We start from the raw sequence: 15,041 nt of genomic DNA on the forward strand, positions 1-15,041 counted from the left end.
AGGAGCTTTGCAAAATTCTTAGGCATTACTATGGAGTTGGTCCCCCTTTGCAGCTGTAACAGCCCCCACTCTTCTGGGGAGGCTTTCTACGAGATGCTGGAGTGTGTGCATTCACTAAACTCCACAGCTTTTTGTCAACCTTTTATCTTTCGGTGGCGTCCTATTACAGGACCACGTTCGAGTTCAGCGAGCTGTTTGGAACGACCCGTTCTTTCACAAATGTTTGTAACGGCGGACTGCATGGATAGGTGTTTGATTTATACACCTGTGGCGACGGGACTGAATGAAACACCTGAATTCCATGAGGAGCGTCCCAATACTTTTGTCTATGTAGTTTATATAGTCAGTTTGTGTCTGATCTTTCATATAGGGATGCTCCAATGCATCAGCCAGACATATGACAGCTGATGTTTGACATATGTTCTGCCATTTGCTCATCTCTCTGAAGGAGAACCCCCTGATCTCTGTCTCTCTGAAGGAGAACCCCCTGATCTCTGTGTCTCTCTGAAGGAGAACCCCCTGATCTCTGTGTCTCTGAAGGAGAACCCCCTGATCTCTGTGTCTCTCTGAAGGAGAACCCCCTGATCTCTGTGTCTCTCTGAAGGAGAACCCCCTGACCTTTGTGTCTCTGAAGGAGAACCCCCTGATCTCTGTGTCTCTCTGAAGGAGAACCCCCTGGTCTCTGAAGGAGAACCCTCTGATCTCTGTGTCTCTGAAGGAGAACCCCCTGGCCTTTGTCTCTCTGAAGGAGAACCCCCTGGTCTCTGAAGGAGAGTCTCTGAAGGAGAACCCCCTGATCTCTGTGTCTCTCTGAAGGAGAACCCCCTGGTCTCTGAAGGAGAACCCCCTGATCTCTGTGTCTCTCTGAAGGAGAACCCCCTGATCTCTGTGTCTCTGAATCTCTGTGTCTCTCTGAAGGAGAACCCCCTGATCTCTGTGTCTCTGAAGGAGAACCCCCCTGATCTCTGTGTCTCTCTGAAGGAGAACCCCCTGATCTCTGTCTCTCTGAAGGAGAACCCCCTGATCTCTGTGTCTCTCTGAAGGAGAACCCCCTGATCTCTGTGTCTCTGAAGGAGAACCCTCTGATCTCTGTGTCTCTCTGAAGGAGAACCCCCTGATCTCTGTGTCTCTGAAGGAGAACCCCTGATCTCTGTGTCTCTGAAGGAGAACCCCCTGATCTCTGTGTCTCTGAAGGAGAACCTCCTGATCTCTGTGTCTCTCTGAAGGAGAACCCCCCTGATGTCTGTGTCTCTCTGAAGGAGAACCCCCTGATCTCTGTGTCTCTCTGAAGGAGAACCCCCTGATCTCTGTGTCTCTCTGAAGGAGAACCCCCTGATCTCTGTGTCTCTCTGAAGGAGAACCCCCTGATCTTTGTGTCTCTCTGAAGGAGAACCCCCTGATCTCTGTGTCTCTCTGAAGGAGAACCCCCTGATCTTTGTGTCTCTGAAGGAGAACCCCCTGATCTCTGTGTCTCTGAAGGAGAACCCCCTGATCTCTCAGCTTCTTCTCAACAACCTGCAGAATCTCTGGTGAGTTTCCTACAAATCTCAAACACACTGAAGTCTTCTGTTAGAACCAGAACCTGATCTAAAGGATAGATCTCAGGACTCCTCTTTAAGGGAACCAGACCTGGGCTCTCTTCTGACCTCATGTGGGGCATTGAGCTTTATTTTTACTTGTGTTCTGTATGTTTGTGAGTGTATATTGTTGCAGGTGAATCTTCTGTGTTCTTTACCTGCTTGGGGACTACAGACATACAGTGGCCTTTCATACAGATGGTCATTAGTTCTCCCAATCGATCGAACAGATAGATGAGATTATTGTTTCTAAGCTCTGGTATGAGATATTTACTTCTTAATGCAGGACAACTTAACTGAACATTAGACAATTTTATTTTACCAACTGCATCTGCTTTGTGTTGCTTCTCCTTCCCCAGTTAACTTGGTCTTTGTTAGAGAGTTCTGGTTCTTGGAAGTGGACCCTGAAAGTGTATCATGGGTATTGTGAGGCAGTATGGACCTGAGCAGTTTGTGTGAGCAGCCAGCAGAGGGCAGCATGGTGCCGGTTTGAGCCAGCAGCTGACAGGAGGCTGATATGGAGGTTAAACCCAACAGAGACAACAGCCTGCAGCTCTGTGACGTATGAAACACATTCATACACACACAGAAACACAGCATACAATACAGGCTGCTGAGTTCATGGAAATATACACAAAGGTTTGCATAAGTTTTGCGTCTCATTGAAGTCCATTATGGGTCTTTTTAAACATTTCGTTTGGATTTGTAGTCGGATTGAGTCTCTCTGCATTGGTTGTTGTCTCTTTGCAGTCAGACAAAAACAGGGATTAATAATGGGTTACAACACAAAACAAAAGCAACCACTGACTGTTGGTCATTATGATTTCTCATTGAGTATGTTAGTGTTTCGCTCAATTAGAGTAAGTGTGGTGGAGCCTCTGTACAGCATCAGTCTTTGGAGGGAGCTGAAAGACTCGAGTATTTCTTAACTAAGTGATTTATTTGTTTGCACAAAATGGGAAACATTAACTGGAAAAGTTGACAGTAACTGCATCAGCCAAAGTGTTACTCCAAACATCTGTAATGGTGAGTTAACAAACTGTTGTGCAATCTTTTCAGGTCCTTCAGAGCGATGGACTCAACAAACAGCTTGAGAGGGGTCAGTTCACACAGGACCAGCTTGTAGAACCACACACTCTCACCTCTGAAGAAACTACAAACTTGTCCGAATACAGTTTAGTCCACCAAAACTTAAACCATGACCTGAACAATAAACATGAACTTTGTGTTATTAGTGAACTTACGTTCGGGAGCAGGGCTTCACCTCCAGCTGACCTCTGACCCCCTGCTGAGCCGCTTTCACCAAGTCAACACATCACATCCCACGCTCCCTTTCTTCTTCATTCATCCTTTCCCCTTTCTACCTCCTCTTTACCCACATCCCTTCATCCTAAGATCCGCTCTTACCTCTATCCCACACTTCCTTCATCCTAAGATCCGCTCTTACCTCTATCCCACACTTCCTTCATCCTAAGATCCGCTCTTACCTCTATCCCACACTTCCTTCATCCTAAGATCCGCTCTTACCTCTATCCCACACTTCCTTCATCCTAAGATCTGCTCTTACCTCTACCCCACACTTCCTGCATCCCTTCATCCTAAGATCCGCTCTTACCTCTACCCCACACTTCCTTCATCCCTTCATCCCATTGACTGATCGACACCCTAAGTATTTTTGGGTTAATCTATGTACCCAAAAAAATCTCCATGAAAATAAGTCCTAAACCTGCAGCAGAAGGAGCAGGTTTCTTTAAATCCATCCAGGTGTGTTCTGGCTTTTGTTGCTACCAGGTGATACTGCAAAGACAGAAACAGCAGGTATGGTAATGAACATTGTTGAATGAGCCACACATTTTTTTTGTTACTGTCACTAAAATACATCAGTTCATGTTAGCGTATATCAATCACTCAACATACGTTAGCTGACGTTAGCTTCAGAACATTGTACTGCACACTGAGCCAGGCTGTTGATGTGATGCTCTCTGGTATAATGTCTGAGGTTGTGGTGAGGAGGGAGGGCTTTGTCACGGAGACATCTGAATGGCAGCCGTTCTTGCACCGCTCAAAGTTCCACTTGTTGACATTTTAACCTTGTTCACCACTGACCTTTCCACAGGCAATTAATCAGGAGACAGCTCTGCTTAGCGGAGCAAGCTAGCAAGGGAGGTAACCGTAGACCTAGCGAGCGGTTTTCACCTCAAAGCTCTGCGCCCTGCCTCAGGGTGAGCAGAGAGAGAATCACGTGTCCTGTGAATACAGCTTTACAGTTCGGGGTTTTGTCGGCCAGGGTTTGATATGAGCACTTACACACATATGTGGGTTGTCTGGATATTTGCACCGTCCCAGAGCAGATATATGAGAGTCAGGTTATGATGGTTGAAGCGGTAGATGTTGACTTCTACCCCGAGGAACCAGTGGTCAGCAGATAATAAGAATCCCTCGCATTAATTAAAAGCCTTCCTCGCAGGTCACTGATTGTAGACCCCCCCCCTGGACCATGTCTCCTTTCAGCCCTTTACATCTTCTGAGGTCCTCAGAAATGTACAATCTACAGACCCTAAGTCATACTCTGGTGAGGATCACTTAGAGTCTTTTTTTATAAAAATGGCTGCTCCAATTATGAGTGAGCCATTGTCCTACATCTTTAATCTTTCCATCACTTCGGGCTTATTTCCGCTGATCTGGAAATCTGCACGTGTTATTCCACTGCACAAGGGGGGTGGTAGGGACAGTCTGGATAACTGCCGTCCGATCTCTACACTTCCATGCCTGGCCAAAGTACTTGAGACTTTAATCAACCCTCAAAAAGTGTTTCCTGTGAAGCCACTCTATTCTTAGTCCTCACCAATCCGGTTTCAGACCCAACCACAGTACCATCACTGCTATCACTCCAGTTACCAACAACAGAGTCTCGGCCTTGAACATGAGGAAGCACTGTGCGGCCCTCTTTGCCCTCCTCTCAAAGGCTTTTGACACGGTCGATCACAATCTACTTTAAAAAAGCTGTCTGATATCGGCTTGGATACGGGAGCTTGTGCGTGGTTTCAGGATGATCTATCTTCCAGGCGTCAATGCTTGAAATCACCACTTGGCAATTGGGAAATTTTTATCCATAACCAACGGTGTCCCACAAGGCTCTGTATTGGGTCCTGTACTTTTGACCATATATATTAATGTTCTCGATAGTAAGGCGGCTCCTCTCGTTGTTGGAGGTGCAGTTACCACTTGTTTGTTTTTAAAGCCATCAGTGGTAAACCTCCTCCATATATCTCCTCCCCATTACACTGGAATCTTGGTTCTTATCAAACCAGATCCAACAGCTGGCTCACTCTGAGGGTTCCTTGCGCTCGTTCGGATCTTGGAGAAACTGCCTCTTTCTTTGATGCTCCTAACACATGGACCACTCTGCAACCAGCTCTAAGGTACTCCCATCTACTACTGATTTAAACATTTGGTATTAATCTCTGCTCTTCAAACTGCAACTATTTTTCGTTTGTTATTTTTATCCTCATGTTTTCTGTCATTGCTGTTGTTGTGGGCATGACCCTTCATGTAAATTTGTCGTCATTGAAAATGAGGGAAACCTCAACGCCCAACGAGTATAACATAAAGGTTTCAAAAAGATCAATTCAGACTTGTTTACTGGCTTTCCTGCTTTGCTGATTTTGGCTGTGTATTGACAGTGTTAGCATATTCTTCATACCGAGTCACACCCATGCACGTCACAGGGCGATCCGGTTCTTCTTCTTTTTGTGTTCACTACTTTAATGCCACGTCTTCTGATGAAGGTGAACACTTTATCAGAGACAGAGATTTATGTCACTGACTCTCTTACTCTGTGTCTCTGAAGGAGAACCCCCTGATCTCTGTGTCTCTCTGAAGGAGAACCCCCTGATCTCTGTGTCTCTCTGAAGGAGAACCCCCTGATCTCTGTGTCTCTGAAGGAGAACCCCCTGATCTCTGTGTCTCTCTGAAGGAGAACCCCCTGATCTCTGTGTCTCTGAAGGAGAACCCCCTGATCTCTGCGTCTCTGAAGGAGAACCCCCTGATCTCTGTGTCTCTGAAGGAGAACCCTCTGATCTCTGTGTCTCTGAAGGAGAACCCCCTGATCTCTGTGTCTCTGAAGGAGAACCCCCTGATCTCTGTGTCTCTCTGAAGGAGAACCCCCTGATCTCTGTGTCTCTCTGAAGGAGAACCCCCTGATCTCTGTCTCTCTGAAGGAGAACCCTCTGATCTCTGTCTCTCTGAAGGAGAACCCCCTGATCTCTCAGCTTCTTCTCAACAACCTGCAGAATCTCTGGTGAGTTTCCTACAAATCTCAAACACACTGAAGTCTTCTGTTAGAACCAGAACCTGATCTAAAGAGATCTCAGGACTCCTCTTTAAGGGAACCAGACCTGGGCTCTCTTCTGACCTCATGTGGGGCATTGAGCTTTATTTTTACTTGTGTTCTGTATGTTTGTGAGTGTATATTGTTGCAGGTGAATCTTCTGTGTTCTTTACCTGCTTGGGGACTACAGACATACAGTGGCCTTTCATACAGATGGTCATTAGTTCTCCCAATCGATCGAACAGATAGATGAGATTATTGTTTCTAAGCTCTGGTATGAGATATTTACTTCTTCCTGAAATCTTTCCGTTGCTTCTTAATTGTTGGCCGTTAATATTTTACTTTTGGTGATACTACTTTGATATTCTGTCAATAATGATCTTAATGATCCTCTCCTTATTTACAGGGTTTTTGATCAAAGTCGTAGAACAAAAGGTAAAAAATAAAGTGCAAAGATACCGAGTCTTTGGCTGGTTTTAGGAATCATTCCTGCGCCACCTTTGGGCAGATATGATATTCCAGAAGACCTTAACCTTGTTCTTAGGGAAACAGAAACTCAGACTGTGAGGAGGATCAGACAGCTAGTTCTTTTTTGGTGGAAAAAGTCTTCAGTGTTATGTTCAGTAACATACCGATACGATTCATGTCAAATACTCCTTTACGAGTAAATGCATTTAAACTTAGTCTCACTCTTAAATGATCAAAAGTAAGGGTACTCATTTTGCAGCTAAATGGATTTCACAGCTGAGATATCATAAGATAGGACATCGTTGTTAATATTGTTGTAACAATTAGCATTTTACTTTAGTAACTCGCTGCTGATTGTAATTGACAGAGGACACACACCGCTCCTCTTTGTGGAATGCAGTAAAGCTGTCCCTTTCAGTCCTGCTCACAAACACAGCCAGCCTCACCCTATCAGACTGTGTGACGGTTCCCTCCCTTTGACATCTGCAGGTAGGAACCAACAACGCGCTGTTAATGCATGAAATAAACACAAACTAAATAAAGAAATACAAAATGGAAATGAAACTGTAACAGTGAAACCATTGTGTTTGTAAATTGTGAAAATCACATCCCTTTTATTCTTGAATAAGTTGATTTGATTCATGAATAGCAATTTATTTCAATTAAATATGTCTTATTATCATAGAAAGGGACGTGTTATAACGGAGAATGATGGACGACTGTAAGGTGTACAGCAGCTCAAGCTTTGGGAAGGTGTGCTCATTCAGAGTTAGTGTAAGGAAAGACTTGAATATTTAAAGGAGCCATGTTATGCTTTTGGGGGTTCTCCCTTTCCTGTAGTGTGTTATTTATGTGTGTGTGTGTAATAGGTCTGCAAAAGCTAAAATCCCAAAGTTTAGACCAGAGGGAGAGTCTCTCCCATATCCCTCCCCCCTGCCTGAAACGCCTCGATTGGAATCCTTTCTTTACTTCCTGGTTCAGTTCCGTATCACACTGACCTCACCGTGATATGGAACTGAATAAGCCAACAGCAGTGCGAGTCGCTCCATAAAGCCGACCCGAGTGGAGGAGCCATGGCGAGGAGAAGCTGACACTTTCGCTGCGAACCAAACCTTTCTTTGTTTGCCATACCTCAGGAAGAAGACGTGAAGAACAAGTGGATGCACTTATTAACAAAGACCCAAATGATGGTGGATTCCCGACATTTCACATACAGCGAGGGTTTTTCATCAACAGGGTAACCTCTTAAGCCCGATAGCCCCTGCCAGCAACCTGTAAGAAACAGCGTCTCAGGGCATGTTAACATTTAACAACCTATTAATGTGGCATACCCGCTGAACAGGAAGAAGCTCAGCTACCAGACCATAGTAACCATTTTTACCAAAACGAAACATAACTCCAACACCAAGCGTCTAAATCATCACTGAACGAAAACGAGCTAACGCTATAGCACTGAGTGAGCTACGGTGTTTTTTTACTTCATGCTATCTGCACAAACCACATATCATATGAAGCCTGAGATTCCACAGATTCCATTGGTATACGTCTCATCCCTGTACGACCAAACCTCACTGAACTAACTGCCAAGACAGAGCAGGGAAACTGCTTCCCTTCACAGAGCCATAACTATAAGCAGTCTTTGCTGTTTGATCAAAAGTTCTGTTCAAGGTCATAAAAACGCTCTGAAGGTCAACGTCTCTGCTGAAGGTCAACGTCTCTGCTGAAGGTCAACGTCTCTGCTGAAGGTCAACGTCTCTGTCTCTGCTGAAGGTCACGTCTCTGTCTCTGCTGAAGGTTAACGTCTCTGCTGAAGGTCAACGTCTCTGCTGAAGGTCAACGTCTCTGCTGAAGGTCAATGTCTCTGCTGAAGGTCTCTGTCTCTGCTGAAGGTCAACGTCTCTGCTGAAGGTCTCTGTCTCTGCTGAAGGTCAACGTCTCTGCTGAAGGTCAACGTCTCTGCTGAAGGTCAATGTCTCTGTCTCTGCTGAAGGTTAACATCTCTGCTGAAGGTCAACGTCTCTGCTGAAGGTCAACGTCTCTGCTGAAGGTCAACGTCTCTGTCTCTGCTGAAGGTCTCTGTCTCTGCTGAAGGTCAACGTCTCTGCTGAAGGTCAACGTCTCTGTGTCACTTTGGGATGATTGCTGATAATCCATCAGTATTTATTTGTAATAAACTGGTACGGCACAACAAGCGATGCCATTTTTTCAGTTGTTTTCAGGGGCGGGACATTTGACAAATCTTTAAGCGGTTGACCAATCACAGCAGAGTCGCCAGCTAACCAATCAGAGCAGAGTGCGCTTTTGCAAAGGTGGGGGCATGGGCTCTTCAGAGCGTTTTCAGACGGAGTTAAAAGTGGTACTTTATTCCCAGGCCGTGTGAGGAAAATAAAGCGCTGTTTCAACTTTGAAGCATGTAAACATGTCATGGACCTGATATTACCAAATCATTGAAGTTCACCAACGAGCTGTTGTCGATTCTTTTCAGGTCATTCAGAGCGATGGCCTCTGAAGGCAGCGGGACGATGGAGGTGGTGGCGCTCGGACGGCCTTTCAGTCTTGGGATGTTGTACGACTGCCGCAAAGACTCTCTCATCCCTGGTGAGGAAAATATTTCAGACATTTTCTTTTACCCAGGAAGGAAACACACAGATAAAAGCCATACATAAGTGACTCCAGATTTCTGGTTGATAGCATGGATTAGATTTGTTGTGGAGATGGAGGAAGCAGGTTTGAACTAGCTTGTTCATGTGAGGCTCAAGTTCAGATTCTGGTCAAAGATAACACCCATGTTTCCTGAGTAGGGTTTAACGTTGGGGGCCCGGGGGCTGATGCAGGATTTATGTCAGAGACAAAGATACCAGGAAGACTAAGAAAGATTTCGGTTTGAATGAATTCAGATCAGAGGGGTTAAGAGACATCCATCCAGGCAGTCATGGAGAGCACTAACATTACCCATCACATGTTGCCTTACTTTATATATATCCTTTATTATCCAGGTCAGTCTCATTGAGATTAAAATCTCTTTTCCAAGAGAGACCTGGCCACGAAAAGCAGTACCAACAGTGTTACATCAAACAATACAGGCGAATACAACACAAAACACAGAAGAAATGGTAAAAACCAGTCAGTATGAAACAAAAGGTACAGCATTAAAACTGGCACAGTGTTAAGACAACTTCATTTAAGGGATAAAAGAGCAACCACAAGAACCAAGAGTATTTTGTTCCTTTTCCTTTAAAATGGACATTAACTTTCTGGACTTACTGCAGAGTTCATCTGTGTGTCGTCAGAGTAACAGTGGAGAGATAGTGAAACTGACTGAGCCGGTGACCTAGAGGTAGAGCGTATAAAGAAAACAAGTTGGGGCCAAGGACTGACCCCTGTGGAACTCCACAGAGTAAATGGTAGATTGGGATCTGAGGAATGCTTGACATTAGAGTGAAAATGATTTTTCTATAAGATCCGGGTGGTATGGGGAAGCAATGGAAGCTAGCCTTTATTCCAAGAGATGAGCCAAGATCTTAACAAACAAAAGACAACAACGGTGGCACCACTCTGTGAGGTTCACAACAAGGATGCACTCATGAAAATACTGAAGGTCATAAAAACGCTGCTGAAGGTCCATCCAACGTCTCTGTGTCACTTTGAAATGATAACTGATAATCCATCAGTATTTATTTGTAATAAACTGGTACAGCACAACAAGCGATGCCATTTTTTCACAGTTTTTCTTTCGACACATCTCTTAGCGGTTGACCAATCACAGCAGAGTGAGCTTTTGCAAAGGTGGGGGCACAGGCTCTTCAGAGCCTTTCAGACGGAGTGAAAAGTACTTTATTCAAAGGGGCTGTGTGCGGAAAATAAAGTGCTTTTTCAACATTGACGCATGAAAACACGTCATAGTGAAGCAACAACACACATATATGGACCAGAAAAATAGCATGATAGGGGACCTTTAATATCATAAATGTCATCAGTGAACGAAGCATTCTATATTTCAGTTTTTAACAACAGGAAAGCTCCATCCATGGGAAGGATGGTGCTTTGATTCCCCGTAAAGTTATAGTGGGTTTAAGCATCTAATCTGGATCTAGGTTGATGTTTGATTCTTCTTTTGCAGGAATCACATTGTGGGACTGTGATGACCTTGACAATCATGTCAGAGAAAGACAACAAAACAATAACAGTTTTGATATAGTTGCATCTGAATCAATTGAGGACAAATCTTTAGCATTAGATGTTGAAGGATCACTGAAGGCCAGTTTCTTGAGTGGACTGGTAGAGGTTGGTGGATCGGCCAAATACCTGAACGACAGCAAGACTTCCAAAAATCAGGCCAGAGTAACTCTGTATTACCAAACTACCACAAAGTTCCATGAGCTGTCCATGAATCATCTTGGGAGAGACAATGTTAAGCATCAGTCTGTGTTTGATAAAGGAATAGCAACACATGTAGTCACAGGTATCCTTTATGGTGCACAAGCCTTCTTTGTCTTTGACCGTGAGGTGTCTGTAAACGAAAACCATCAAGACATTCAACGCAACTTGAAGCTGATGATCAACAAAATCCCCTGCCTTCCAATAGACGGAGAAAGCTCACAGAAAATGGAAGACAAGGACAAAGCTAATGTTGAGAAACTGTCCTGCAGATTCTTTGGAGACTTTTTGATTCAGAAACCTCCTACATCCTTTCAGGATGCATTAGAAGTCTACCAAAGTCTGCCAAAGCTGCTGGGAGCCAACGGGGAAAAAGCAGTACCAGTGAAGGTCTGGATGTTGCCACTGACATATTTAGATTCTACTGCTGCTAAACTTGTCCGTCAGATAAGTATTGGATTAGTTGAAGAATGTCAGAGGGTCCTGGAGGACTTCAGTGACCTGGAAATGAGGTGCAATGATGCACTGAAAACCCAAACTGCACAGCAGTTCCCACAGATTGGAAAAAAACTCAAAACCTTTAAACAGATGTGCTCTGAGTTCAAACTGGAATTCCAACGAACCCTGAAAGAGAAACTTCCATCAATCCGAGGAGGAGGAGAAGAAGAAGCTGTGCTCGCAGAGATCCTGAGGAAGACATGTTCTTCTCCTTTCAACAGCGAGAACCTGAACGAGTGGATGGACTGTAAGGAGAGAGAAATCTCCATTTTAAAGTCCACCACCAACATGATGAAAAACACCGAGATCGTTCCACGAGAAAATGATCTTCATGAAGAAATTCTCAACACGGAGCACGCTGTGTGTTTTATCTTCACCTCGCTGGGAAGGGATGAACCGTACCTCTCAGCTTTATCAAAGTACCTGAAACAAACACCCAAACCAGACCACGCTCAACATCCACACACTCCAGATCAATGGTACAACTCAAGAAGAGAAATGGAAGCAATGCGGCGTAAAGCAAAGCTCTTCAGTGATTTCGCCGATGCCAACAAGGATAAGCCTAACATTACATTTCTGACAGTGGGTTTATCAGACGAGACACAGAAAGGGGCAAGCATCCACCTTTATACAGACGGCTCTGCTGTCAGTGAGAACTTTGAGCCACCTTCAGAGCCTGCAACAGTAACAGGAAGTGATGTAAACCACAACAGTGTGACGCTGGAGATATCTCCACCCAGATCTGGAGCTGAGGACATCACCTCCTACTCTGTGGAGTACCGTGTCAGTGGAGAGGATGGCTGGAAACAAAAGAAAGCATCCATAGCTGAAGAAGTCACAGTGAGCGACCTGAGTCCTAACACAGAGTACGTGTTCAGATGCAGGGCAGAGACACCAGTAGGTGCCGGGCCAGCCAATGAAGTGAGAGGATCCATTAAAACCTTACCCTGCAGCCCTCCTGGAAAACCCAACGTTGAATCAAACTCACGTGAGATATCAGTCAGCTGGGAGGAACCTGCTGAGCTCGGACAAGATGTCCACGTTTTGAGCTACATCGTAGAGTACGCCAAACCAGACCAACAGGTGAGAGAGGGAGATCTCCACTGGGAGCAAATGATGGTGGGAGCTGAGAAGGTGATCATTCCAGGACTTCAGCCAGAGACAGAATACGCTGTCAGGGTCAGGGGTGATTGTGGTGCAGCTGGAAGAAGCAAAGAAAGCATCTCTGTTAATGTCTGCACAACTAAACCTGCACCTCTCACTGAACTCCTCAAAAGTAAAAGCAAGAGGATCAACTCTGGATCTCCCTCAGTTTACAAACTGCCTCTGACAGAAGAAGACATGGAGGTGGATGGATGCCGGAGGTACAGCTTTGGCTCAGAAAGCACGAGGCAAAATCGCACAATATTGCTTCTTGGAGCACCAGGATCTGGGAAGTCCACTCTGATCAATGGACTCATCAACTACATAGTTGGTGTAGAGTGGGAGGACAATTTCAGATTCAAGTTAGTTGATGAGGATCAGTCGAGATCTCAAGCTGAAAGCCAGACCTCTGAAGTCACTGTGTACAAAATCAACCACCAAGAGGGCTTTAAAATCCCTTTCTCTCTGACCGTCGTTGACACTCAAGGCTTTGGAGATACAATAGATGAGGACATCACAGAACAGCTCCTTAATCTCTTCTCTTCAGAGCGTGGCGTCAGTGAAATCAACGCCCTGTGTTTTGTAGTTCAGGCTCATTTAGCTCAGCTCACACCATCACAGGAGTATTTGTTTGATTCTGTGCTCTCAATCTTTGGCAAAGATGTGGAAGAGAACATCCAGGTTCTGGTGACATTCTCAGACGGCCAACGCCCACCAGTTCTAGAAGCGATCAATGCTTCAGCTGTCCCATGTCCTAAAACAGAAGACGGGCTGCCAGTTCACTTCAAGTTCAATAACTCTGTATTGTTTGCACAGAACCGATCATCTGCTGCTGACTCGAGTGGCGAGGAGGAAGATGGAGGCTTTGATCAGATGTTCTGGAAAATGGGGGCAAAAAGCATGAAGAGGTTCTTTGGTGCTTTAGATAAGAGTAGGGTCAGCCAAGCTTAAGGATACAGGAGAATTAAAGAGTTAATGACTTGTTGTCTTGTTGAGGGTCCTGAAATGATACGGGGGTCCTGCTGGATGATACTTTTCTAAACGTTAAACAATAAATCAGACTAGTGGAAAGTTCACTTTAATCAGAACTGTCGTGGAAATGTATCATAAGTCTAATTGAATGATATGCCCTGGGTTGATTCTCTTAAAGTTTAAAATCAGGGCTACATGTAACCTCTAAATGGCTTAGCATTGTCAGGAAGCTAACATGTGGATGTGAGGTAATGTAATCACCATACTTAGCCACCGATCATCAACAGCCTGTAACAAAGAATTTGATTGGCTGAGACCTTCCCTTTCCTGTTCCTGTTTTCTGTGTGCAGCGATGGCTTGTAGATTTGTTCATTTCTTACCAAAGGATGATACAGTGTGAAGTCTCCAAGAACAACAGATATGAGTTTAAGGAGATCAAAGAAAATCTATCAACAGCTGGAAGAGAAAAGTATAACTTTTAGATATGGTCTTTCTCACGTTGTAGCAGGACAGGGGGAAACCCTACAACAATCCCTCAGATTCCCTGAAGAAAGGGGGAGTGGCTCATCAATCATTCACCCCTGTGAAACAATTAAGAGAACGGTTTGCACCTGTGTGCCGTTACAAAAAAAGGAGACAGTATGCCATTCATGGAGAGGAGAAAACAATATAAGGAGCCGATCTAACAAGAGAAGAAAGTGGGTTATTCAGGGACTTCTTCAGGGAGACAAGGCGGTTTGGGGTTTCTCTTCACTTAACCAGGAGCTGTTGGGAAGCCATTCATCCCCTTCTCAGTTCACCCTGCATTCCAGTGATCCACCCTGGCCTGAGTCACCCTCAGATAAGTCTACTCACGATACACAGATATAATTCCCCCCCACGTTGCACTTGTACCTGCCCTACACACTACACTATGCAAAACGTTACTTTCTAGCCTCCCTATTCCCTGGATCAGACTGTTTTACACTCTTTATCTCCAGAGTGACAAAGGACACAAAGGACTTCTCCCCTCCCCACACCTTTATCACCCTGAGTCCAATGATGAACTACTGTTTTGTGATTTCAATTGCCTTATTTGTTGTTTTGTTGGATTTGAGTTTCTCCGGTAAAAGGTTTGTGACTGTTTGTTTTGATATGCTGAATATGACTTGAGCTCAAAAATACAGACATTTTATGTTGAAAGCGAGTTGTTTGATTATTGGTTCTTTGTTATTCCGTAGCTAGGCCACCGGGCTATCCCTCTGTCTCTTTATGTTGAAACATATCTTCTTCTTTTTTTTTGACAGTTGGCATATAAAGTAGTCCTCTGTCTGGAGCCCACATTTAATTTAGAGCTACGCTGCAACGTAAAGGTTTGAATGTGTTCCCGTTGTGATCTGTTTACCTGTTGCTGTTTGAACCGGGTTATCAGCTTCCTGCTGATCCTAACGTTTTATTTACTGTTTTTATTCTTGAGTTTTACATCATTATTCCTGATACTGATGTGCATTGATTATCATTTACTGACAGATGGAGAGATATTCATAATCCATAAATAAATGTCATTATTCCCCAAATGTTTTCTGACTTCTTTCTCCTCGATGTGAAGTCTCTCAAACATATACCCAAATACTGAACTTCAGTTTAGAGGTACTTTTACTTTAGTTGTGTATTTCCATGATACTTTATACTCGTAC

The 15,041-nt window shown here is 44.4% G+C and overlaps 1 protein-coding gene across 9 annotated transcripts; it reads left to right on the top strand.

The window, feature by feature from the left end:
• The first annotated feature begins 1,387 nt into the window (after positions 1-1,387).
• LOC134866208 (neoverrucotoxin subunit alpha-like) lies at positions 1,388-14,551 on the top strand. Of its 9 annotated transcripts, none has more exons than XM_063886221.1 (4): positions 1,388-1,529; positions 6,743-6,864; positions 8,861-8,973; positions 10,496-14,551. In XM_063886221.1, the coding sequence occupies exons 3-4, from the start codon at positions 8,874-8,876 to the stop codon at positions 13,342-13,344; spliced, it is 2,949 nt and encodes a 982-aa protein (XP_063742291.1). In that variant the 5' UTR covers positions 1,388-1,529; positions 6,743-6,864; positions 8,861-8,873; the 3' UTR covers positions 13,345-14,551. The 9 variants fall into 9 exon arrangements, with proteins under 9 accessions (XP_063742291.1, XP_063742295.1, XP_063742292.1 ...); XM_063886222.1 differs by lacking the exon at positions 1,388-1,529 and adding an exon at positions 4,908-4,999; XM_063886219.1 differs by lacking the exon at positions 1,388-1,529 and adding an exon at positions 5,624-5,877.
• The last annotated feature ends 490 nt before the right edge of the window (positions 14,552-15,041 follow it).

Source organism: Eleginops maclovinus, chromosome 6 (genome assembly GCF_036324505.1).
Source record: "Eleginops maclovinus isolate JMC-PN-2008 ecotype Puerto Natales chromosome 6, JC_Emac_rtc_rv5, whole genome shotgun sequence".
NCBI classification, from domain to species: domain Eukaryota; kingdom Metazoa; phylum Chordata; class Actinopteri; order Perciformes; family Eleginopidae; genus Eleginops; species Eleginops maclovinus.